Raw genomic sequence first — 25,026 nt, 5'->3', positions numbered from 1 at the left:
CCTGGGATCTGGGTATGGAGGAAGCAACAAAGGCCCAGAGAGGTGAAGAGGGTCATTGGCACAACACAGCAAGACAGTACTGCTCGGAGCTGGTTCCCAGGTTTCTGGCCCTGAATGATGGGCTCTTTCGGCTACAATCAACCATACGCTGAGGGCCTGGAAACAGAGGCCCTGGAGTGAGGTCACCCAGTGACATCAGGGCCCCGTGAACTGCACGTGAATACTCAAGAGTGCCATCTGTAGGAAATCCCTACCTGTGGTATGTTCAGCTCAGCCCTCCCTCAGAAAATCCAGGTAGAGTTTCTAGAACTTTAGAATGCTCTGGTGTGCCTAGCCATGAGATCATAAGGGTCTTGCAATAGGGTGGGGGCCTCTGAGCCCCTCTGGGCCTCCATATCCTCCCCTCCCCTGAGGCCCCCTTCCGGGGGTAGGGGAGTTTCTCCCTCTCCTGGCAGGTGGGAAGAAGGGGAAGGAGCCCTGTGGTGACCCAGATATTTCTGTCAGAACCATCCTGACCAAAGGGGCCCATGTCACTGTACCCAGGAGGAAGTGGTGGGTGGGGAGCCTGGGCTGGAAGGTAGCAGCTGGGCAAGCACACCATTTGCACCAGCAAATCTTTTTTTAAATTTTTTTTTTTTTTCAACATTTTTTTTTTTTAATTTATTTTTTTTGGGACAGAGAGAGACAGAGCATGAACGGGGGAGGGGCAGAGAGAGAGGGAGACACAGAATCGGAAACAGGCTCCAGGCTCCGAGCCATCAGCCCAGAGCCTGACGCGGGGCTCGAACTCACGGACCGCGAGATCGTGACCTGGCTGAAGTCGGACGCTTAACCGACTGCGCCACCCAGGCGCCCCTGCACCAGCAAATCTTCTGTGTGAATCAGAAAAGAGAACTTTGCCCTGATTCGTCCTGGGTTTGTAGGCAGTCAGGCCTGGTGGAATCGGGGGGTAAGGGGGAGAGAGAGGCACCAGCCTGCCTTTCCAGCTGCCCTCTACATCAGCCAGGCATGCCCCGAGGCTCCCTGCTGCCACACCCTTGCTTATTCAACATGTTATTCATTTAAGCACAGGAGAAAGGGTTCAGTGTGGCCCTACTGTGACTGGAACGAGAGAGGGCATCGGGAATGGAGGTAGCCTTTCAGTTGTCACCGTTCCCTGTTGAATTCTCTCTCATGACATCTATTTCTCTGCATTTCTGCCCTGTTCTCCCCTCACTTATGACTGTCCCCTCTGTGTCCTCCAAGTTTCTGTTCTGGAGGGACCCAACTTCTTTCTAACCTGCCACCAGTGTATCATTTAATTTTATATATTAAATTTTTTTAATGTTTATTTATTTTTGAGAGAGACAGAGACAGAATGTGAGTGGGTTGGGCACAGAGAGAGAGGGAGGCACAGAATCCAAAGCAGGCTCCAGGCTCTGAGCTGTCAGCCCAGAGCCTGACGCGGGGCTCAAACTCACAGACTCTGAGATCATGACCTGATCCGAAGTCAGACGCCCAACCGACTGAGCCACCCAGGCGCCCCTATATTAAATAAATTCCTGACTCTGGGAATTCAGGCCTCTTCTTTCAACTCCTTCAACCTCTTCTTTTCGGACAATACAGCTTTTTGGTCCTAAGAGTCTAGACCCTGGAAAGCTTAATTATCCTTAGGGACAAGGGAAGCCCCAAGCATTCACTCCTCGGTGAATATTTGCTGACTAAATATTTACCTGCTATGCTCCAGGCACTGTTTTAGGTACCGGGGATACAGCAGTGAATGGCAACAAGAAACAGTATTTCTGCTCTGGTGGAGTTCATATTCTAACAGGTGGACAGTAAAACAGATGGATAAGTAAATTAAATACTATAAGCTGAAGCCCTATAACTGCTAAGGAGAAAAGTTCAGAGGAGATGATCCAGGAATGAGCCATGAGGCTTTCTTGGGAAACCCAAGCAAGAGAAGAGCAGGTGCAAAGGCCCTGGGGCAAAGGTGTGTTGGACTGAACGAAGAGCTAGGACAGCAGTGTAGTTGAAAAGGAGTGAGCAAGATGGGGACTAGATTTCAGAAAGATAGTGAGATGTATCTGACAACTTAAGTCCCTCTAGGCCACAATGAGAACTTTGGCTTGTATTTTGAGTGAAATGGAGAACCACTGAAGGGTTTTGAGCAAGAAAGCAGCATGATCTGACATATATTTTTATTTTTTTTTAATGTTTATTTATTTATCTTGAGAGAGAGAAAGAAAGAGCAGGGGAGGGGCAGAGAGAGGAGAGAATCCCAAGCAGGCTCCTTGCTGTCAGCACAGAGCCCCACATGGGGCTCCATCCCATGAACCATGAGATCATGGCCTGAGATGAAACCAGGAGTCAGACGCTTAACCGACGGAGCCATCCAGGCTCAGCCCCATGACTTGTATATTTAAAGGATCCTCCTGGCTGCTGTATGGAGAACAGACTATAGCAGGGGCAAGACTGGAAGCAGGGGACCAGTTAGGGGACTGCCACAAAATCCTGGCCCTAGGTGATGGTGGCTTGGGCCAGGGAATGAGCAGTGATGAACATGAGAAATGGCTGCACACAAAATCTTGTTTACTCTCCTGCGCGGAGCAAGAGAAGATTCTCTCTCATCGTTTACAGATGGACCTATAGAAAAATAAGACATATTTGAAATCATTTTACCTTACAATGGACACAGAAGAGCTGAGGCATCCAGGCCGCTGGCTTCATCTTAGATGCACAGATCCTGGGTACCCCAGAACTTCCCAGCGTGGGGTCTCATTTGTCACTCCTCTGTGACATGATATGCTTGAGTCCATTTTCATGGAACAGTTGGTAAGTGGAGCAACTAAGCCATCCTGAAGAAAGCTGGCATCTTTTGGGTTCAGTCTATCTGAGGCTACCTTGCCCTTGGTCAGCTGTCTCCCTGCCAGCACGATCAGTTTCCTTTTCTTTTCTTTTCTCTTCTCTTCTCTTTTCTCTTTTTCTTTCTCTTTCTTTCTTCTCCTCTTCCTCTTCCTCCTTTTTTTTTTAAATTTTTTTTAATGTTTATTTATTATTGAGAGACAGAGAGACACAGAGAGTGAGTAGGGGAGGGGCAGAGAGAGGGGAAGACACAGAATCCGAAACAGGCTCCAGGCTCTGAGCTGTCAGCACAGAGCCCAACGTGGGGCTCGAACCCACAAACTGTGAGATCATGACCTGAGCCAAAGTCAGTCACCTAACCATCTGAGCCACCCAGGCGCCCCTCCTCCTTCTTCCTTAGAGAGAGAAGGTGCAAGTGGGCGAGGAGCAGATTGAGAGAGAGAGAGACAGAGACAGAGAGAAGTGGGGCTCACCCTAAGCAGGGCTCATATTCACGGAAGCAGGCCTTGAGCTCATCTGATGCGTGCCTGATGCGGGGCTCAAGCTCCCGAACCGTGAGATCGTGACCTGAGCCGAAGTCAGATGTTTAACCGACTGAGCCACCCAGGCGTCCCTCTTTCTTATTCTTTTTTAAGATTTTATTTTTAAGTAATCTCTACAGCCAACATGGGGCTTAAGCTCACAACCCTGAGATCAAGAGTCACATGCTCCCCTGACTGAGCCAGCCAGGCACCCCTGGCCTGTCAGTTTCATACTGCTCATTTGATGCAGCCAAGATAACATCAAGCAGAAGGCACCTACTGCAGCTGCTTTCCTCAGAAGTGGGTGACAGTAAGGCCAATGCTTTGAGTTTCATAAAGTCCTCTCTAGATGCTTCATCTGTTTGAACACCGATGAGTCATTTGCTAAATTGGAGCACAGAGTCTAGAGAGGCAACAAGGCCCTTGCAAGCCATGCCAACAAGCTTGGAGATGATCGTGTGTATGCAAAAGGAGAATCATCAGAGGTTTTAAAGCCTAAGAGAGACAAGCTCAGGTTTCTCAAGGTTAATATGGACCTTCCCCAGGAGGTGGAACCTTCTCTAGAGGCAGGAGAGTGAAGAAAGGAAGAGCTACAGTGGCAGTAAATTGTTCCCGTGAGATTTGATGGGCGTTTGGGCAAATGGAATGGAACTGAGAGACCCAACTGAGCCCTCAGAGAACAGACTATTTGAGATATGATGAAGGCCTGTGACTAAGGAAGAAGTGTGTGTGTGTGTGTGTGTGTGTGTGTGCGCGCGCGCCCACAAGTGTGCAAGGAACATCCTGTCTCAGGACTTCCCCACGTGGTCCCAACCTCAGATGTCTGCAACCCAACTCTTCAGGGAGTCATCTGCTCTCTCCAACATGGAACGTCTGATTCCCTAGAATCCTTGGGGCTTCCTTGTACTTTTGAGGCTTCCTCAGATTTATAGCCCTCAAACAGAAGGGGGAAAAATGTTCTTTTGCTCTTTTAAACTGAAAACCAGGGGCACCTGGGTGTCTCAGTTGGTTGAGTATCCGATTCTTGATTTTGGCTCCGATCATGGTCCCAGGGTTGTGGAATCGAGTCCTGCATCAGGCTCCATGCTAAGATTCTCTCTCTCTCTCTCTCTCTTTCTCTCTCTCCCCCCCTCTCTCCCTGCCCCTCTCCCCCCACTCATTCTTGCTGTCTCTTAATAAATAAATTAAATGAATTAACAAACTGAAAAACAAAATCTGATAAATATGTAAATGAGTATACTTACCTGCTGAAGCATACACATAGACTATAATCCAAGCAGTAGAGACTTTGAGATCATTTGCTGAATTCCTTCTATCCCTGGGGTTGTTACAGATACACTTGAAGTTTCTATAAACATAAGCCCTGATTCAAGAATCTAAATTTTGAAGATGGCCTAGAAGAAAACCTTTACTCTGGAGAGGGCTGATTTGACAATTAATTCTGGGTTAGATGTTCTGTGGGAAGATAATTAGTTTTTCCAAACACGTCCAACCTGTACGGTTAATAATTAGAACTAACATTTTTTTTTTTTGTCACAAAGAATGTATGGCTCTAAATTATTACCAGTGGTTATTTTTGAGATTTAGGAGTTGGGGTGGATGTTAAAAGAGAGTTTTCTTCCTTTTACTTTACATGCTTCTGTAATGTTTGAAATTTTTTTAAATTTTATACTTTTAAAAAATGTTTATTTTTGAGAGAGTGGGGGGGGGGAGGGGCAGAGAGAGAGGGAGACACAGAATCTGAAGTAGGCTCCAGGTTCTCAGCTGTCAGCACAGAGCCCAACGTGGGGCTCCAACTCACAAACCGTGAGATCATGCCCTGAGCTGAAGTGGGACGCTTCACCGACTGAGCCACCCAGGCGCCCCTGTAATGTTTGAATTTTTAGGTGTATGTTCTTTTTTGTCATCTCAGAACAATAGAAAAGAATTTGGTCAGAAGTAAATCATAACCGCGGCAGAGAGGACCAAAGGAATCAGTCTGAATAATCTGATTTTAACTGAATTTGAAAAAGACTACCTGATATTATCTAAGTACCAGGAGGCAACTTGTCACATTGTAGCTGCCTAGCAGCAGATTATAGATAATCTGTCTGCAAAAGCCTTCCCCAGGGACAGCTACTGAAAGTGGCTTTGCAAGCTGAACAGGATTTCTTCACAACAGAGGGAGAATCTGAAGGTCCTTCCCACTTTCCCATAAGTGAAGACAAGTTCCTCAATTCTGTTGTGCTTTTAACTATTTGTATTTTTTTAAGTTACATAACTTATACATCCTCATTGTAAAAAAAGATCTGACAATACAGAAATGTGTCAATGTTATTCTTCAGAGGTAACCACTGTTTGGGAGTTTGGTTGCGTGTCTTTTCAGATTTTTTATGCGTGTCTTTTCAGATTTTTTATACACACACACACACACGCAAACAATTTCAACTTCTATTTTTTAATTTTTCAATCTGATTTCTTTCATGACACAGTGATTCACTTTTATGGGTGCTCTCTATAAATTGCCAAATATTATAGATTGAATTCAGCTTTCCTTTTTTTAAAATTTTATTTTTAATTTTTTTTTTAAATTTATATCCAAATTAGTTAGCATAGAGTGCAACAATGATTTCAGGAGTAGATTCCTTACTGCCCCTTACCCATTTAGCCCATCTCCCCTTCCACAACCCCTCCAGTAACCCTCAGTTTGTTCTCCATATTTATGAGTCTCTTCTGTTTTGTCCTCCTCCCTGTTTTTATATTGTTTCCCTTCCCTTATGTTCATCTGTTTTGTCTCTTTAAGTCCTCATATGAGTGAAGTCATATGATTTTTGTCTTTCTCTGACCAATTTCACTTAGCATAATGCCCTCCAGTGCCATCCACGTAGTTGCAAATGGCAAGATTTCATTCTTTTTGATTGCCGAGTAATACTCCATTGTATGTATCTACCACATCTTCTTATCCATTCATCCATCAATGGACATTTGGGCTCTTTCCATACTTTGGCTATTGTTGATAGTGCTGCTATAAACATGGGGGTGCATGTGTCCCTTCGAAACAGCACACCTGTATCCCTTGGATAGATGCCTAGTAGTACCATTGCTGGGTCTAGGGTTGTTCTATTTTTAGTTTTTTGAGGAACCTCCGTGTTGTTTCCCAGAGGGGCTGCACCAGCTTGCGTTCCCATATTTTTCATTTTTTAAAGATGGAATTCACATACTGTGAACCTCACCATTTTATTATTTATTTATTTGTTTATTTATTTATTTTCTTAATGTTTATTTATTTTTGAGAGAGAGAGAGAGAGAGAGAGAGAGAGAGAGAGACAGAGGGTGAGCAGGGAGGGGCAGAGAGAGAGGGAGACACAGAATCTGAAGCAGGCTCCAGGATCTGAGCTGTCAGCTGTCAACCTGATGCGGAACTCAAACTCAGGAATCGTGCGATCATGACCTGAGCCAAAGCCAGACGCTTACCAAGGAAGCCACCCAGGTGCCCCTTATTTTGGTTTTGATTTGCATTTCCCTAACGACTGATGATACTGAGCATCTTTTCTACGTTAGTGGCTATTTACATGTCATCTTCAGAGAAATGTTTATTTAAACTCTCGGCCCATTTGAAAAGCTGGGTTATTTGTCTTTTTACTGTTGAGTTACAAGAGTTCTTTGTATATTCTGGATACAAGTCCTGTGTTATATATGTGATTTACAAATATTTTCTCCCTTTCTGTGGATTTTTTTTTTTTTTGCTTTTTTGTTTTTTAGAAGAAAAATAAGTCACTAACTATACTGTCTGTAACTTGCTCTTTTTCTTCAACAGTGTATTATGAGCATTTTTCAATGTGAAGAGAAAGCTATCTCATTCTTTTTCTTTTTCCTACCTTATTTCTTTCCTTACTGTTTTGTTTTGTTTTGTTTTGTTTTTGGTGGCATCCCATTATGTTTGTACCACAGTTTATTTGACCAGTCCTTTACTGACCTTTACAGAGTCTTCCGTTTGTGTTGGTGAAAGACAATGGATCAGCAGGCCTTGGGCAGAAGAGGTGGTCATCTACCTACCGTGTTGTCTGCTCCTGGATGATGTGAAAATGCAAGCAGGCACAGGAAATGTCTCTAACCTGGTTACACTTCCTCTCAACTCATGCGGTTTCACAACCCCTACAGGCTCACCCCCACCCAGTGTCACCAGGCTGGCGCCTCTGTGAGAAAGTCCCACTGCAAGAGGCCCTGGGGCATTGTCATTTTCCTCTTTCACCCTGTGTGGGTTGTCAGCGAATCCCCAGGGCTCTCTGAACCTGGAGCCTTCCTTGGTCAGGTCCCTGCAGCCGCTGGAAGGATGAATTCCTGCACCATCGTAGTGAGGCTGCTGCTGTCTGGGCTTCTTTTCTTTGGTAGGCAAGGGAACAGGGGAGGGTCGGGGAGGGGACATGTGTCTGTGGCCAGGGGAAGGGCAGGGCTTTGTGGAACTGGAGTACTGAGCAGCGGCTTTAAGGGTGGGAATGGCCTTAGCTGATGTGAGGATCAGGAATCTTGGAGGGAGAAGGGGGAAAGGAAAGAAAGAGTCCGAAGTAGAGGCAAGGTATGGAGGGAAAGACAGAGAAGGGAGACACAGGTGGCAGTAGAGATGTGGAGTGAGGTCTTAGAAAAAGGCAGATGGCTAATGGGTACCTGGAGCTGGGCTGGGGTCTGGGCCTGCCCTCTCTGGGGGTCAGTCCATTCACCTGAACAAATGGCGGGCAGCATCTCTGCCATCCTAGGATGCTGTGGAAATAAGCCTGGTGCCTGGAAGGAAAGCAGGGCCAGAATGGACAGTTAGGGGCTTGAAGAGGATGCCCAGGCTGCTTGGGGGGTGGGGGGTGGGGGGGTGGCATGGGGGAATCTGAGAGCTAAGGAAGAGACTGGCGCATGGTGGCGTAGGCAGTAAGGGAGCATGAGATGAGAGGCAGCTTCACAGAAATCAGGGGATCCTGACTCTGAGTCTGTGGAAGGAGGCCGGAGGCTAATTATCTTGGGCCGCGGCCCAAGGGAGAAGTGGGTGTGTAGGGAGATGCACCCTGCTATGGGGCAACCGCACCGCCTGGGGGGCGCCTTCCATCTGCCACTATCTCACGGACCTCCGCCTTCTCATCCTTCCTTCTTTGCAGGGAGGCCAAATGGGCTCTGGGTAGTAGGGAGTCGCTCCTTCCAAACTTCCCCGGGGTCAAGGCAGTCAAAGGGGAAGCCCAAGGGGAAAGGTCCGGCTCCTTCTGGGGCGTAGGCAGCTGGCTGCGGAGGCGGCGGAGGACAGCGCCAGGGTTTTGTGGGTGGACCCACCCACTTAGGGCACGTGGGCGCCGGCCAATCGGCGCCCGTGGCTCTGGGGGCGCGTGCGGGGTCGCTGGCCAGCGGAAGTGACTGACCGCACCTTCCCCCCCTCCACCCCCCCTCCGCCGTCTCCCTCAGCCCAGGTCTCCAGCTACAACCTGGAAGTCCGCCACGTGCAAAACTTCTCGTTCCCACACGCCGGGAGGCATTTTGGGTACCGCGTTCTGCAGGTTGGAGACTGGTGAGCTGCCTCCCAGGCCCTCCCTGCCCTGCGGAGTCAGGACAGGCGGCCAGGACCCCAGCCCCGGGTGGGCCAGATGGGGAACCAGCGGGTCCCCAGGGTCTTGCCGTCTCACGGAGTCGGGGTGGGATTTCTCGGAAACAGAAGCGAGGCCGTCAGATAGGACGAGGACAGCCCATCTTTAAAGCTCCACATAAGTGTCTGACGGAAGAGTAAATATCACAGCCCCTAAAAGGCTTTGCAACGCTTCCTAGATTTGCCCCTGGCGCTCCGACTAGGCAGTGAGCTCCCTGACGGCAGGGATTTCGCTCGTCTTTCCCCCACCTCATCCCTAGCGTATACCCCAGCCTAGCACATCGTAGATATGCTACTGAATTGATGCTACTGATGAACTGAATTGAATTTGAATTGATGACTGATTGAACGAACTCCTAATGTGACATTGTCCCACATCATTCTCTGGACCTCAGTTTTTCTAGACTATAAATGGAAAAAGATCCTTAACTTTCTAGAATTTTGAGGTATTGGCTTATCTTATCTGGGATTCCACAGGGAAGGGGTGGGAGCTGAGGAGCCTCCCTGAAAGAGAGTGGCTGCATTGCTTTGAGATTCTTGTGGATCTGAACCCTCAGTGGGTGGGAGTGGGTGGGTGAAAAACGGGACAACTCAATCTCACAGGCGAGATTTCTCATCAGGGTTGTCGTAGGAGCTCCAGGTGAGGGGAACAGCACAGGAAACCTCTATCAGTGCCAGGCAGGCACTGGCCACTGCATCCCAGTCAGCCTGCATGGTGAGTAACTGGTCAGAAAACTGGGAGGAATGGTGTCCCAGGGAAATTGAGGCTGGCCCACCACACCTGGGTTGCCTAAATTCCTCCAGCCCAATCTCCTGGTGTCTACAGGTTCCAACTATACCTCCAAGTACTTGGGAATGACCCTGGCGACAGACTCCACAAAGGGAAGCCTTTTGGTAAGAATTTTGTATAGTGTGATATGAGAGCCAGTGAAGCTTGATGCTAAGGAGAGATTGAGAAGAAGAAAGGAAGATGGAGTAAAGATCCTGTAGAAGATTAAAAGCATCAAAGAGATTCTGATTCAATCAGTGTTTATTAAGAATTGAATATGAGCCAGTTATTTTTGAGACCCAATATCAGTTTTTTCCAAATATGAAATATCTGTGACCACTGATGTACAGAGATGATTTTTGGTGGTATGCAAGCGTTTAATGTTTTATAGTTACATTTTCATTTAATGGTTTTTTTTAGGAAAAATATACAACACATCAAATTCATGATTTCTTGGATTGAATTGCTTGGGATGAGGCTAAAGTTTTAAGAAAGTAAATTTAAAGTAAATAAAATATCAAATAAATAATAATATGCCTGAGACACCCACATGGCAGAAATTGTCCCATGGTACACAAATGCCTGATGTTTGGGAATCACTGCTTTATCTCTTTTAACCCTTGAGACACTTGGGTAGATAGGGATCAGTATACACATTTTATACATGAGGAAGCAAAACCAAAGAGGTTAAGAGACTTGGCCAAGGTCACATGGTTTTATTTTATTTTATTTTTTATCAAGTTTATTTATCGAGAGAGAGAGAGAGAGAGAAGCAGGGAGAGAGGGAGAATCCCAAGCAGACTCCACACTGTCAACACAGAGCCCGACGTGGGGTTCGAACTCACAAACCACGAGATCATGACCTGAGCTGAAATCAAGAGTCAGATGCTCAACCAGCTGAGCCACCCAGGTGCCCCAAGGTCACATGGTTTTAAAGAGGTAGAGCCAGGATTGGAGTCAAATTCCCATTTGATTGTAAGCCCATTGGTCTTTACAGTTCATCCCAGCAGCATCTTCTGACACAGGTATGTGAGAGATAGAAGGCTAGCTGAGTGAAATATTTACCCAGTATTTAATTTGAGCTTGTTTACTTAGCTGTTATTAACATGCCAGCCGATGTGCTGGGTTCTGATGGGGTCAGAGGAGTGAGATACAAAGATGACATGAGCTCTGACTTTCAAGAAAAATTGCAGCTTGGCAGGAGGGATAGTCATAAATGAAAGAAGCAACACTGTATATTCCGGGAATAGTGAGTGATTTGGCTCAAACACAGAATGTGTGATTGGGAATGGGAGAAGAAGGGCCTGGAAATGTGGGGTAGTGCTCAACTGTAAACAATATGAATGCCAAACTCAAGAGTATAGACTCTGTCCTCTAGGCATAACCAGTTGGATGTGGGGAGTGAGGATAGGGGATGATGACTCTGGAGGTTCTTGTTCTTGACTGATGATGCCCAAAAGACACACAGGAAAAGGAAGCCCTAACCCTTCTTTTTTTAACCTTTGCTTCCTTCAGGCCTGTGACCCTGGACTGTCTCGGACATGTGACCAGAATGTTTATCTGAGTGGCCTGTGTTACCTTTTCGACCAGAATCTGAAGGGTCCTGTGCTGCAAAGTCATCCTGGTTATCAGGGTAAGGAGCTGGGGATCTCATGGGTAAAAATCTCTCCCAAGTGGTTGCTCATACGAGGGAACCAGCATGGGCAGGCCAACCCATGGAGACACTTCATTAAGTCCCTTTGTGTCTGGCCTCTGTAGAATGTATAAAGGGCAACGTAGACTTGGTATTTCTGTTTGATGGTTCAATGAGCCTGCAGCAAGATGAATTTCAGAAAATTCTGGACTTCATGAAGGATGTGATGAGGAAACTCAGCAACTCTTCCTACCAGGTAAATATATTAATTAGCTTTTCTGTTTGTAGGCAATACATGCCTACTTGAGCTAGCTTAAGGCATAAAAAAAATTTAGCATGAGGTGTCTCCAGAATCTAAAGCCACAGTGTAACTGGACCTCTGGAAGAGTCAAGAACCAGGAAGTAAAAAGCTTGTAGGATTTTCCTTAGTTCTCATTTCTGTTTCTTTTTGGCTTTTGCTTCCCTCTTCTCTCTTGCAGACTAGCTCCCTCAGCTTCTTTGGATCACATGAGACTGTGGAAAGCTCCCAAGTTCACATGTGAAGGTTTCAGGAGGATGGGTTTTTTTGTTTTGTTTTGTTTTGTTTTGTTTTTGGCCTCTCAACCAACCCCTCCCTCTGCAAGTTCCAAATTCCCGGAGAATAGATTCTGACTGGCCTAGCCTCAGTCAAGTGGCTCTCTCTCCGTGGCCCAACCAGCTGTAGTCAGTTTAGCAGGGTCATTCAGCACAAATATGGTTACTAGAAGCCATCCCCACTGGTGAGGCAGGCTGACCCAGAGGATAGGAGTTCAGCAGACAGCACGACGTAAGGGATCAGAGGCTTATTTAATTTTATTTCTGTGTTTGTGTATATATTACCTCATTTTCAAAAGAATGCTTTGAGGCAGGGATGCGGAGTTGGGTTCCCCAGGTCTCAGATAAGAAATAGATTGGAGTATTCCTTGGCAATCAAAAAGAATGAAATCTTGCCATTTGCAACGACGTGGATGGAACTAGAGGGTATTATGCTAAGCAAAATTAGAGAAAGACCAATATCATATGACTTCACTCACATGAGGAATTTAAGATACAAAACAGATGAGCATAAGGGAAGGGAAGCAAAAATAATATAAAAACAGGGAGGCGGACAAAACAGAAGAGACTCTTTAATATGGAGAACAGGCAGAGGGTTACTGGTGGGGGTGTGGGAGGGGGGATGGGCTACATGGGTAAGGGGCACTAAGGAATCTACTCCTGAAATCATTGTTGCACTATATGCTAACTAACTTGGATGAAAATTAAAATTAATTAATTAGTTAATTAATTAAAAGAAATAGACTGGAACAGACAAGTGGGAAGGGATATGTAATGCCATTTCATTTCTTCTTTTTCTAGTTTGCTGCTGTTCAGTTTTCCACGGAATGCAAAACAGAATTTGATTTCTTGGATTATGTTAGGGTGAAGAACCCTGCTGCTCTGCTGGGCAAAGTAAAACATATGCGGCTGTTGACCAATACCTTTCGTGCCATCAACTATGTCACGTGAGTCCCCTTGTGCAGGAGAGAGCCCACTCTTCGTTGGCTTCTTCAGGTTTCAGGGTGTAGGAACTCAACAGGTGGGCTCAGCAAGGGGCGGGTTATTGGAAGAATTCAAGTGAAGCTATTTTACTACAGTTTCTTCTAATTGTAAGTAACAGAAACCTACTTTATACTAACTAAATCCCCCAGGGCAGTTCTTGGGAGGATGCAGGGATAGCTCATAAACCTTTGGGGCAGGAAGTATGGCCAGACCTCATGAGGGACTAGAATTAAGACTTGGAAAGTGATTGTGAACATGGAAGCCATGGTAGAGTCCCATCATAGATGGTGATCGGCTTCTGGAGTCAGTGTGTGAACAAAAATCTCTGATAGTCAAAATTGTCCTTGAAGAATTCCTTGAACTGTCCTAAAATTCGACATATTCAAGTCCACGTTGGAAACTAGCATATCCTGATTTCCTAAATCTACTATAGAAGTTTTTTTCCCCCAGAGTTGGACCAGATGGCTTTATTGTTATTGTTGTTGTTGTTGTTTTCGGTGCAAAAAAAGGTGGTTTTATTAAAGCACAGGGACAGGACGCATGGACAGAAAGAGATGCCAGATGGCTGTGTTTAAAGTGAGGCCTAGATGAATGTAGCTGGGGTGTGTTGAAGGGCCATATTATATATTTTATTTATTTTGTTGTTACTGTTGAGGGTAATAAACAAGACATTTACTTTTCATACTCATTTGGGGGAAAGGAGAAAAATCAGTTTGCCCTACCCCATGATGGTCTTTCTGAAGGAGTCACCGTTCATCCCATAGAATTGGATAAGTTGCTTGATCTGAGGGTTTTTGTACTTTTAATTCATGAAGAGAACTTCCTTTGACGAGAGTGATCAAAGGGTGAGTCTTTGTGGACGGCTTTGCTGGTGCACAGCCAGACTCCCTCTCTGAGTGAAGCTTTTCCCACACTGGCCACACAGATAGGGTATCTCTCCTGCGTGTTTTGCCTTGCAAGATACGATTCCTTCTGGTGTAGAAACTCTTCCTGCACCGTATGCAGCATAGGGTTTCAGGCCAGCGTGGACTCTGATGTGAACAATTCAGCTTCCTTTCTGACTGAAGGCTTTTCTACACTGATCACATCTGTAGGGGTTTTCACTGCTGTGAACTCTTCTTTGAACAGCAAGGTTACTTTGATTCCTGAAGTTTCTCTGACAAATAGCACACTCGTAGGGTTTCGGTCCAGTGTGGAGTTTTTCATGAACGGCCAGACTACCTCGTTGACTAAAGTTTGTCCCACATTCCTTGCACTGATAGGCTTCTCTCCTGTGTGTTTTTGCTGATATGTGACAAGATTGCCTTTGCCCCTGAAGCTTTATCCACAGTGGGTCCACTCAAAGGGCTTTTGACCAGTGTGGATTCTCTCACGCAAGGTTAGACTGCCTTTTTGCCTGAAGGATTTTCCACAGCCCTGACACTCACAGACCCTCTGCCTCACTCCAGGTGAATCTTCCTGTAGTGTCTTTGACTCTGGGGATTTTTGTTCCAGCTTCTCTCTTCTGAAAGGGCTCTGGAAATCCCTTTCAGAATCCTGCGGCCTCGGAGTGAACAAGTTTGTGCTGGGCTTCTGTCCTCACGTGCACTGAAAAATGCTACATTTGGGGCATATCTGCCACGGCAATCCAGCAGGGTAGCTGTTGGAAATCCAAACATGTCCACGCCTGTTGTATGACCTTCGTCACCACCTCTTCAAATGATTCTCCCATGGGCTGTTCTTGAACACCACAGTGGCGCTTGCCCACAGACAGACAGAGGCTAGCACGAGCCAATAGCAGTGCCAGCACAAGTGGACCAAACTACAACTCCCAGGAGCCCGTTTGTTTGTTTATGTATTTATTCATTCATTCATTCGTTCGTTCGTTCATTCACTTCATTTATTTTTTTTTAAGTAGGCTCCATACCCATCGTGGGGCTTGAACTAGCAACCCTGAGAATTCAATTGAGAGTTGCATGCTCTACTAACTGAGCCAGCCACGCTCCCCCATATTGTATATTTAAAAAAATACTTATCTTGGGGGTGCCTGGGTGGCTCAGCCAGTTAAGCGTCTGACTTCGGCTCAGGTCATGAGCTCATGGTTCGTGGGTTTGAGTCCCGTATCGGGCTTCTGTGCTGACACTCAGAGCCTGGAGCCTGCTTCGCATTCTGTGATTTCCTTTCTTTCTGCCCCTCACCTGCTCATGCTCTGTCTCTCTCTCTCTCTCTCAGAAATAATAAACATTAAAAAAAAAAAATACCTTTCCTGGGGCACCTGGGTGGCTCAGTCAGTTAAACGTCCCACTTTGGCTCAGGTCATGATCTTGCGGATTGTGAGTTCATGCCCCGCATCCGGCTCTGTGCTGACAGCTCGGAGCCTGGAACCTGCTTCGGATTTTGTGTCCCCCTCTCTCTCCCCCTACCCACTCTCACGTTCTGTCTCTCTCTCAAAAATGAAGAAACATTAAAATTTTTAAGACCTATAGTTATTTATTTTGAGAGAAAGAGATGGCAAGAATAGGGGGAGGGGCAGAGAGAGGAAGAGATAGAATCCCAAACATGCTCCACACTGCCAGCACAGAACCCGACACGGGGCTCAAACCCACGAAACCATGAGATCACGACCTGAGCCAAAACCAAGAGTCCGACGCTTAACCGACTGAGCCAGAAATGCCCATCTTTCAACATTAAAGTGGCTATGAAAACTGGAAACGTGGAAACATGGAAGCAATTTGGGGAATAAGAGAATTATATCTTCCGTCTCATGCTCCCCTGGGCACACACTCAAATCCGTTGAAAGAGCAGCATGGGCCTCCTGTGCTATGATGCTTGTTGTTCACATTTTCATTCCTTTGCTGGGCAGGTATAGTTGAATTTGCATTAGTTACACATGCAAGTGATGCATGTCCTTAAGACTCTACAGATGTGTTTCCACCTCTTTTCTTCTGGGGCTCACTTGACCTGTCCTGTCTGCTTCGCTCTTCCCTGTCTATGGACAGCTTTGGTGGGTCCGTGGCAAGCCATGTCCATGGAAAAAATAGCAGCCTCAGCTCCTCAGTTCGGATGAGCAACCCGAATTCCAGCTTCCAGGAGAGAAAAGCTGATTGGCCGAGCCTGGGTTAGGTGTCCACGGGTCCATCCAGCTCTGCTCTGTGGCATAAAGTCACATAGCACAGATGTGGATTCTGGGGTCCCACCTCTGTGGGAAGGGGGCAGTTTCTTAGAGAAAGAGGTCATGATAGGATGGAAAGGTACCCCAAAAGGTGTCAGCTGTAGAAACAAAAAGGAGCAGCCATAGAAATATATTTTATAAATATTTCTTGACTACCTGACTGTGTGCCAGGCAGTATTCAAGGCCAGGACTTGGCTAATTTTTTCTGAAAAGAGTTGGGTAGTATATTTTAGGCTTTCTGGCCACATCTAGTATCTCTTGCATATTCTTCTTTGTTTGTTTTTGTAACTCTTTTAAAAAATATATAAAAGCCATTTTTTACACATGGACCATACAGAAACAAGCTGTGGGCTGGTTTTGGCCATGTATGCCGAGTTCTAGGTTCTGGGAATAGAGCAGTAATTGAAACAAAAATCTCTACCCTCTTGAGGTTCAACATTGTATTAGGGGAGAGAAATGCAACAGATAGGATAAAGAAGTCAATTTGATAATATAGTAGAAGATGTAAGTTTTATAAAGAAAAATAAAGCAGGGGCGCCTGAGTGGCTCAGTCGGTTAAGCGTCTGACTTTGGCTCAGGTCATGATCTCGCGGTTCGTGGGTTCGAGCCCCGCGTCAGGCTCTGTGCTAACAGCTCGGAGCCTGGAGCCTGCTTTGGATTCTGCGTCTCCCTCTCTCTCTGTTCCCTCCCCTGCTCTCACTCTGTCTCTCTCTCTTTCTGTCAAAAATAAATAAAGATTAAAAAAGAAAAAAGAAAAAAGAAAAAGCAAGCAATATTCAGTAGGAAGATGAGGGAAGGTTACCTGTGAGCAAAGACTCGTTGAAGGTGAGGAAACTGTCCCAGGCAGAGGGAATAGCAAAGGCCATGAGATGAGAATGTGCTTGGGAGGCTCCAAGAACAACCAGGACACCAGTGTGGCTGGAGAGAAGTCAATAGGGGTGGAAGTAGTAGGAGGTGAGGTCAGAGAGAACCTGGGAATCCAAGTACTTAGGGACTTGGAGGCCATAGTGAGGACTTTGGCTTTCCCTCAAAGTGAGAAGACAAGTCCATTGGGGTTTTTGAGCAGAGGGGTGATCATCTGATTTATGTTTTTAAAAGGATCCCTCTGGCTGCTATTAGCCTGTGGAGGGGGCAAGGATGGGAGCAGGGAGGCCAGGTAGGAGGCTACCAAAAAATCCAGATGAGAGATGATGGTGGTTTAAACCAGGGTAGAAATCAGGGCACCTGGGTGGCCCAGTCGGTTAAGTGTCTGACCTCGGCTTAGGTCATGATCTCATGGTTCGTGAGTTTGAGCCCCACGTCGGGCTCTGTGCTGACACCTTAGAGCCTGGAGCCTGCTTTGGATTTTGTGTCTCCCTCTCTCTCTTCCCCTCCCCTGCTCACTTACTCACACGTGTGCTTGCTTGCTCTCTCTCAAAAATAAACAAACATTTAAAAAAAATTGAAACTTGGGTGGAAATCCATGAACAGCCATGAGAGGCCATGTCCGTGCGGACAGAGTTTGGGGAAACAGTTTGCATCCAAGATAGAACAGGGGTCTCAGCCCTGCCTGTCAGAGCTCCTCCATTCTAAAGCTTCCAGGGGGCTTTCCTGCCCTTCTCTCTGCGTCTCTCCTCCACCTGCCACCGCAGCCCCTCTGTGTGACTTTGAGCTTCTGCTCCCAAAGCAGGTCATGTCGTAAGTCAGGGGTTGTAGACCTGCTACTCTTGGGTTAATCGTCCATCTCTGTTGGCTGTGGGGTGGGGAGGGAAGGATCAGATGGTACACATAGAGCTGCTGTCCCAACAGAAGCCATGGGCACCCTATCTTGCTTCAGAAGGAGGCCGTGGACAGGTGGGACTTTGGCGCCTTGGCCTGTCCGACATTCAGTACTCCCGTCCTCCTTTTATGTCACATGCACTGAGTGCCTACTCTGTCAGGAGCCAGGGATACAGCAGCAAATCAGACGTGGTCCTTCCTTGAGGAACTCACGGTTTGGGGAAAACTGACATGGAAACAAGTCACTTCAGTCCCCTGGGAGACTTGCTGTAGCAGAGGTCTACAGGTGGCCTGGCGATGGTGGGGGAGGCAGGGTGGATAGGGAGTGCTAGATTAGCTTGCTCTGGAAAAGTGACTTCCCAGTTTTCTCCAGCCGTGGAGCCCGTTTTCCACACTGAAATCTCACCTGGATCCCCAGCATGTCTAACTGGTGAAAGAGTAGTTGCATGTGGTTGAACTGGAGAGTAGGAAGCCCAGATAGCTCCTCAGAAAGCCTCCCTGTCGCTGCCCATGGGCTCTGGGGACAGCCCCCTGGCCGCCCAGAATTCTGTGGAAGAGCAGGGTAGGGAGGAGAGGTGTGGCAGCCAGGGCGAGGTAGGGTTAGGTAGGCGGTTCAGAAGAGAACTTTGAAGGCTGGGAATACCTGCCTGGGGAATGAGAGAAGGGCTTTTGCATAATCAGCAGGACAGTGACTTAATGAGCTGGATGAGTCAGGGAGACCATGATCTGGAGGAGTCTTTCACATCGCCCGCCTTCCTGGACACAGGAAAAATGTGTTCCAGCAAGACCGGGGGGCCCGGCCAGATGCCACCAAAGTGCTTATCATCATCACTGACGGGGAAGCCACTGACTCAGATCAGAACATTGACTCAGCCACCAAAGACATCATCCGCTACATCATTGGGGTACGGACCCTGGCCCCTGGCTTGTCCCCTCTTTCCTCTCCTGTTCCTGAACCCCCACTCCCCTTTCTCCTTGGGGCCAGGGCTTTGTGAAAATATTAGAAAATTGGTCTGTGATTCTGGGAATGCCAGCTCTCCACTCTTTACTCCCTCACAGATCGGAAAGCATTTTGAAACCAAGGAAAGTCAGGAAACGCTCCACAAGTTTGCCTCAAAACCTGCAAAGGAGTTTGTAAAGATTCTGGCCACGTTCGAGAAGCTTAAAGATCTGTTCACTGAGCTGCAAAAGAAGATCTATGCCATTGAGGGTGAGTGGCAGACCCGGGGAGAGAGAGTCTGGGAAGTTGTTTACAGAAACACTTCTGGGACATCAGACTAGAGACACAGTAATAATAATGAGCGCTTATGGAGTATCTAACGCTGTGTCAAGAGCTCTCCTGGAATAGGACCTCAGGAGGAAGTTTAGGAGAGGATGCTTTAAGGACCAGCCTCTGTTTCCCTCTGAAATTCCATCTTCTTTGGAAAGCTCAGCTTGGTCTGGGGTGGAGCGAGAATTGACCCCTATTTTGCTGGTGTCAACCGAGGGCTCTGGAAAGACTATAATTCCGCCCCCTCCTCTGCCAGCTCCCTCATTTTTACTTATCTTCAAATTACTTAAGACAGGCAAGTGGACAGCGGCTGAGCGCAGGGAGCCCATGGGCCCTCTTGGCCCAGAATAAAAGGTTATGACTGTAGCCTCTGGATAGAACACTTGCCTTGGAAGGGTAATTCCCCAGGAATCCTAGTCTGCTGAAAGGTACATGATTCTTTCTGGGAAGGCCCCTTTGCTAGGACACAGGCTCGGTGTTCAGTTCAGTTGAAGAAGCAATGGTATATACGATTTTTAAAATATTTATTTATTTTTGAGAGACAGAGTGAGACAGAGCACGAGCAGGGGAGGGGCAGAGAGAGAAGGAGACACAGAATCTGAAGCAGTCTCCAGGCTCTGAGTAAGGCATCAGCCCAGAGCCTGACGCGAGGCTTGAACCCACGAACCGTGAGATCATGACCTGAGCCGAAGTCAGACGCTCAGCCGACTGAGCCACCCAGGCTCCCCGAAGCTATGTATATATAACGGGATTGGGTAGACCACTCAAGAATCCACTCTGTCGGGGGGCCTGGGTGGCTCAGTTAGTTAAGTGTCTGACTCTGGATTTTGACTCAGGTCACGATCATGAGTTTGAGCCCCTCATCAGGCTCCAGGCTAACAGTGTGGAGCCTGCTTCGGATTCTCTCTCTTCCTCTCTCTCTCTCTCTCTCTCTCTCTCTCTGCCCCTCCCTACTCTTTCTCTCTCTCTCTCTCAAAATAAATAAATAAACTTAAAAAAAAAAAAAAGAATCTGTTCTGCCTATGCTGTGTGACCTCAGCCAGGTCAGTTTCTCTCCCTGAGGCTCTTTCTCTGCTGAATGGGGATAATACCAATCTCACAGCACTGGAAGGTTTAACTGTTGTTTTAGTTTCCTAGGGCTGCTGTAACAGAGTACCAAAAACTGAGTGGTTTAAAGCAACAGAAATTTACCGTCTTGCAGTTCTGGAGGCCAGAAGTCAGAAATGAAGTGTTCGGCAGGGGCGTGCTCTTTCTGATGGTTCTAGGAGAGAGTGCTTCCTTGCCTCTCCTAACTTCCAGTGTTCGCCCACAGTCCCTAGCATCCCTTGGCTTGTAGCTGCATCCCTCCTGCCACCTGGCCATCTTCTCTCTGTGTGTGTCTGTCTCTCTGTGTCCAAATTTCCCTTTTTTATAAGGACACCAGTCATATTGGATCAAGGCCTACCCCGCTGACTTCATTTTAGTTTAATTACACTGCAAAGACCCTATTTCCAGACAAGGCCACATTCTGAAGTACTAGGGGTTAGAACGTGAAAATATATTTTTTTACAGAACACAGTTCAGGCCCTAACCACTGCTTAGCAAAGTGCTTGGTACCTCATAGGCTGTGTACAAATCGAGCTCTGATCCCCTATCCTGGCCTGCCTTTCCTCATGCTCCAGATCATATTTTATTTTATTCTATTCTATTCTATTCTATTCTATTCTATCTTATTTTATTTTATTATTATTATTTTTAATCCTAAAGCTGTTTGTTGGGATAGTTCCCCACTCATGTTGACTCGGGGCTTTTAGTGCTGCTTCCATCTGAAGGAGCATCCTTCCGTGAGCCTTGCTTGTCCTTCTGTCGGCTGGCACAGGACGGTGGAGCAGCCCCCAGACAGCACCACGGTCTGCACGTGGCTGAACATGGTCGTGATTTTGTAGCGTCCTGGGCACTTCACGCCCATGAAGTAGGAGTTGGGGCTCTGCGCCAGGCGCTGCTTCTTGGGCTTCCTCTCCTCCTCTTCCGGGGACGGGGGCAGGAGGTCCTTCGCGAGAGGCATGTTCTCTTGGGCAGGTCAGCACTGCCAGAAAGTCTCCAGATCGTATTTCAGATGTCACTGCCTCTGACAAGCTCTCACTGAACTCGAGTCTAGGTTGGGTGTCGCGGTAACGGCTGTGTGTTCCCTATCCTGGCCCCCGAGACTTCCGTTGTATTGAATCATCCGCTCCGTGTCTGCCTCCCACGCCACACTGTGAGGTCTGTCATGGCAAGCGTTGTGTCTGCCTTTTGACCGTTGTATCCGTGGCACCAAATATATAGTTGTTCTAAACATTTATTAAGAGTGAATGAACAAATCTTCACAGTAATCAGTGCGTTTCTTGAAAGCTTACAGGTAATAGACAGTTTATCTGTATCATTTAATTCATCGCTCTCAGGAGCCTTGCAAGGCTGGTGGGATGATTTTCATTGTATTAATTCATGCTTGCACCAACCAGGTACCGGGGGCCGTGAGCAAGGCACTCAGGGGTAGTGTCAACACGGAGCTCGTATTCGGGTTGGACAAACAAAAAAAAACCAAACAGGATAATTAGAGATGATGATAAGTGTTATAAAGAAAATAAATAAGTTGGATAGAAAGGTTTATGGGGGAGTGGGGGGAGCCACTATAGATAGGCTTTTCAAGGAAGGCCTTTCTAGATGCCTTTTTGTTTTCTTTAATGGAGGTGAAATTCACTCTGAGATGACATTTGAGCCAAGACACGAAAGATGAGAATCAAACAGCCATGTGAGGAATGTGGGCAAAGAGCCTTATCATCAGCTCAGGGGCCCGGAGGTGGGGGATGGGCAGGCAAGCTGGAGGAACAGAAAAAGGTCACGGTGATAGCAGTGTGGTGAGTAAATGAGAGAAGGTTGGAGAGAGAGGCAAGGGCCTTCCATTTCCTCATCAGTAGCTTGGGTTTTAATCTAAAGAGTGATGGCAGGGGTGCCTGGGTGGCTCAGTCGGTTAAGCATCCAACTCTTGATTTCAGCTCACGTCATGATCTCATGGTTTGTGGGTTTGAGCCCTGAGTTGGGCTCTGTGCTGAGGTGCAGAGCCTGCTTGAAATTCTTTCTCTCTCCTTCTGCCTCTCTGCCCCTCTCCCTCCTCTCTCTCTCTCTCAAAAATAAATAAACATTTAAAAATATGTTTTTTAAATAAACAACAAAGAGCAATGGCAAGTAATGAAGAGCTTTTTAAGAAAGGGAAATGTGTGGTCTGATATACATTTTTAAAAAAGATTACTCCAGGGGAGCCTGGGTGGCTTGGTGGGTTAAGCGTCTAACTCTTGGTTTCCACTCGGGTCATGATCTCACAGTTCGTGAGTTCAAGCCCCACATCGGGCTCCTTGCTGTCAGTGCAGAGCCCGCTTGGGATTCTCTCTCCCTCTCTCCCTGGCCCTCCCCCTCTTGTTCTCTCTCTCTCTCTCTCTCTCTCTCTCTCTCTCTCAAAATAACTAAATAAATAAACGTTAAAAATTAAAACAAAGAAAGATTACTCCAGCTTGCTCTGTGGAAAATAGACATGACAAGAAGAAAGAGGTCAGAGACCAAGTAAGTAAGCTGCTGCAGTAGCCAGGCAAGGGAGGAGAGTGGCTTGGACCCTTGTGGCGGCAATACTGACCCTTCAGAGAAGGGGGCAGACGCATTGAAGGTAGAACCATCTTGACTTGGTGATGCGTTGGAGGAACAACAGGAAGGGGAGAATCGGTCTGGTTCGCCAGGAGGGGTGGGGGCTCCAGCCCTTGCAGCGGGGAAGCCTGAGCGGGAACAGAACTCCAGGGCTCCATCTTGGCCGTGCCGAGTCTGGGGCTCGTGCACTTTCACATCAGACTCTGCCTAAGTCACTGCCCAGTCTGACTGTGATGTGGGCTCTTCCTTCTGTGTCCGAAGGTCGGTCCCATGCTTCTTTCTCAGTCCTTTCTCCAGTATCACTGTCCCTGCTGCTCCCTGGGGGTCCACCCATGCTCTTTACCTTGTCCCCCAGGCACGAACAAACAGGACCTGACCTCCTTCAACATGGAGCTGTCCTCCAGTGGGATCAGCGCTGACCTCAGCCAGGTGAGTGGCGGGCCTGAAGCAGGGGGCTGGCGGACGTTATGGGAATGTGGCTGAGCCCGCTCGTCTCCTTCCCTGGGCAGGGTCACGGTGTCGTGGGGGCAGTCGGAGCCAAGGATTGGGCTGGGGGCTTTCTAGACATGGATGCCAAACTGCAGGATGATAGATTTGTTGGGAATGAACCGCTGACACCAGAAGCAAGAGCAGGATATTTAGGTAAGTACTTTTCTTTTCTGCTGGGTTCTTTTGATCTTAGGGGCCAGAGTCACTGAGACCAACTTTCAAAATAATAATGAAAGCAATTAAGCAACCAGCATGAAGAAACTCAGAGTTTAAATATAGCCGTAACATTCTTAATTTTTCCCCTAGTAGCCCCTCTGCTGTGTAGTAATCATGTTTTTATTTTCTGTATTTTATGATGGTTAGACAGCGGGTTTTTAAAAAATTTTTTTTAATGTTTATTTATTTTTGCAAGAGAGAGTGAGAGTGTGCAAAAGGGGGAGGGGGAGAGAGAGACACAGAATCCAAAGCAGGCTCCAGGCTCTGAGCTGTCAGCACAGAGCCAGACACAGGGCTCGAGCTCAGAAACCGTGAGATCATGACCTGAGCCAAAGTCAGACGCTTAACTGACTGAGCTACCCAGGTAACCCTGATGCTCGGACATCTTGAAGCCTTATGAATCCTGGAGAGACTGCCCCTGCCAGGGCTAGCTAGTTCCCACAGAGAGTAAACAAGTGACCTGTGAGCAGGCCTTCCACATGCCAACCAGCCAGCCCTGAGCCTGTATTCCCAACCACCTCCTTTACCATAACTTTCACACACCAAGCCCATATTCTCCCTGACCTAAATCTCTAGTCAGCCAAGGACCAGCTCTATAGACCAGAGCCGGCCAACATTGTTCAAACCATGCCATCCTAAGCTTGCTCAAGCTGGCCTATGCTACCTCACATTCCTTCCTACCAAAAGCACAATAAGGGCTCTGGGCCATTTTCTCCTCTCTCCTTCTGCTTCCTCACTGACCCTGGTGCTTCTGCCACGTGGCCCTGCATGGCCTGTCGTGCCCATGCCTCCTGCTATGGAGAGCTGTGCATAATAAACTTCTTTCAATGGCAGCGAACCTCTCTGTGTCATCTTTGCATCTTACCCATAAATTAAATCCCGGGTACATTTTTTTTTTTTAACATTTACTTATTATTGAGAGATAGAGACAGACAGAGCATGAGCATTGGAGGGGCAGAGAGAGGGGGAGACACAGAATCCGAAGCAGGCTCCAGGCTCTGAGTTGTCAGCACAGAGTCCGATGCGCGGCTCGAACCCACAAACCATAATATCATGGCCTGAGCTGGAGTCAGACGCTTAACCGCCTGAGCCACCCAGGTGCCCCTTTCATCTACCCTTCTGAGGGAGACTGCTCTCCACAATTTTTTCTTTTTTCTTTCGATATTCTTTACTTGAGTATTATGTGTCAGGCACTGTTTTCTTGTTGTTTCCTTTTTTTATTTTAGAGAGAGAGAGCAAGCGAGTGAGCATGTGAGTCAGGGAGAGCGACAGAGGGAGAGAAAGAGAATCTTAAGCAGGTTCCATGCTCAGTGCGGCACCTGATGCAGGGCTCGATCCCCCGACCCTGGGATCGTGATCTGAGCCAAAATCAAGAGTTGGGCGCTTGGGGCACCTGGGTGGCTCACTCGGTTAAGCATCCAACTTCTGCTCAGGTCATGATCTCATCGTTCATGAGTTCGAGCCCCACGTCAGACCCTGTGCTAACAGCTCAGAGCCTGGAGCCTGCTTTGGATTCTATGTCTCCCTCTCTTTCAGTCCCTCCCCTGCTCACACTCTGTTGGTCTCTC

The 25,026-nt window shown here is 47.3% G+C and overlaps 2 protein-coding genes and 1 long non-coding RNA gene across 6 annotated transcripts in view; 1 reads left to right on the top strand and 2 right to left on the bottom strand.

Annotated features, from left to right (window-relative positions):
• Nucleotides 1-2,177: 2,177 nt before the first annotated feature.
• LOC109259027 (uncharacterized) lies at nt 2,178-8,719 on the bottom strand. The gene is made up of 3 exons (XR_002076530.2): nt 8,456-8,719; nt 8,063-8,123; nt 2,178-2,625 (listed from the first exon to the last, which is right to left on the bottom strand). It is a non-coding gene; the product is annotated as an uncharacterized LOC109259027 (long non-coding RNA).
• ITGAL (integrin subunit alpha L) overlaps nt 7,544-25,026 on the top strand; it is a 41,982-nt gene continuing 24,499 nt past the window's right edge. For 2 of the 4 annotated variants that reach the window (XM_019436316.2, XM_019436315.2), the window contains exons 1-11: nt 7,544-7,732; nt 8,784-8,886; nt 9,582-9,676; nt 9,788-9,855; nt 11,246-11,363; nt 11,489-11,619; nt 12,738-12,883; nt 18,596-18,734; nt 18,889-19,039; nt 23,109-23,182; nt 23,263-23,395. In XM_019436316.2, the coding sequence (XP_019291861.2) occupies nt 7,678-7,732; nt 8,784-8,886; nt 9,582-9,676; nt 9,788-9,855; nt 11,246-11,363; nt 11,489-11,619; nt 12,738-12,883; nt 18,596-18,734; nt 18,889-19,039; nt 23,109-23,182; nt 23,263-23,395 (1,213 nt within the window). In that variant the 5' untranslated portion in view covers nt 7,544-7,677. Of the gene's footprint in view, nt 7,733-8,783; nt 8,887-9,581; nt 9,677-9,787; nt 9,856-10,850; nt 10,980-11,245; nt 11,364-11,488; nt 11,620-12,737; nt 12,884-18,595; nt 18,735-18,888; nt 19,040-23,108; nt 23,183-23,262; nt 23,396-25,026 lie in introns of those variants that run through there. The other 2 variants (XM_019436318.2, XM_019436319.2) reach the window with 2 other exon arrangements.
• On the bottom strand, nt 20,859-21,154 carry LOC109259026 (40S ribosomal protein S27-like). The gene has a single exon (XM_053894349.1). It carries the CDS (start codon nt 21,141-21,143, stop codon nt 20,889-20,891), a length of 255 nt encoding a protein of 84 aa, XP_053750324.1. The 5' UTR covers nt 21,144-21,154; the 3' UTR covers nt 20,859-20,888.

Source organism: Panthera pardus, unplaced genomic scaffold (genome assembly GCF_024362965.1).
Source record: "Panthera pardus isolate Hobbes unplaced genomic scaffold, ASM2436296v1 HiC_scaffold_5, whole genome shotgun sequence".
Lineage (NCBI taxonomy): Eukaryota > Metazoa > Chordata > Mammalia > Carnivora > Felidae > Panthera > Panthera pardus.
Note: the sequence above shows the minus strand (reverse complement) of the source record. Positions and strands in the feature narration are given on the sequence as shown.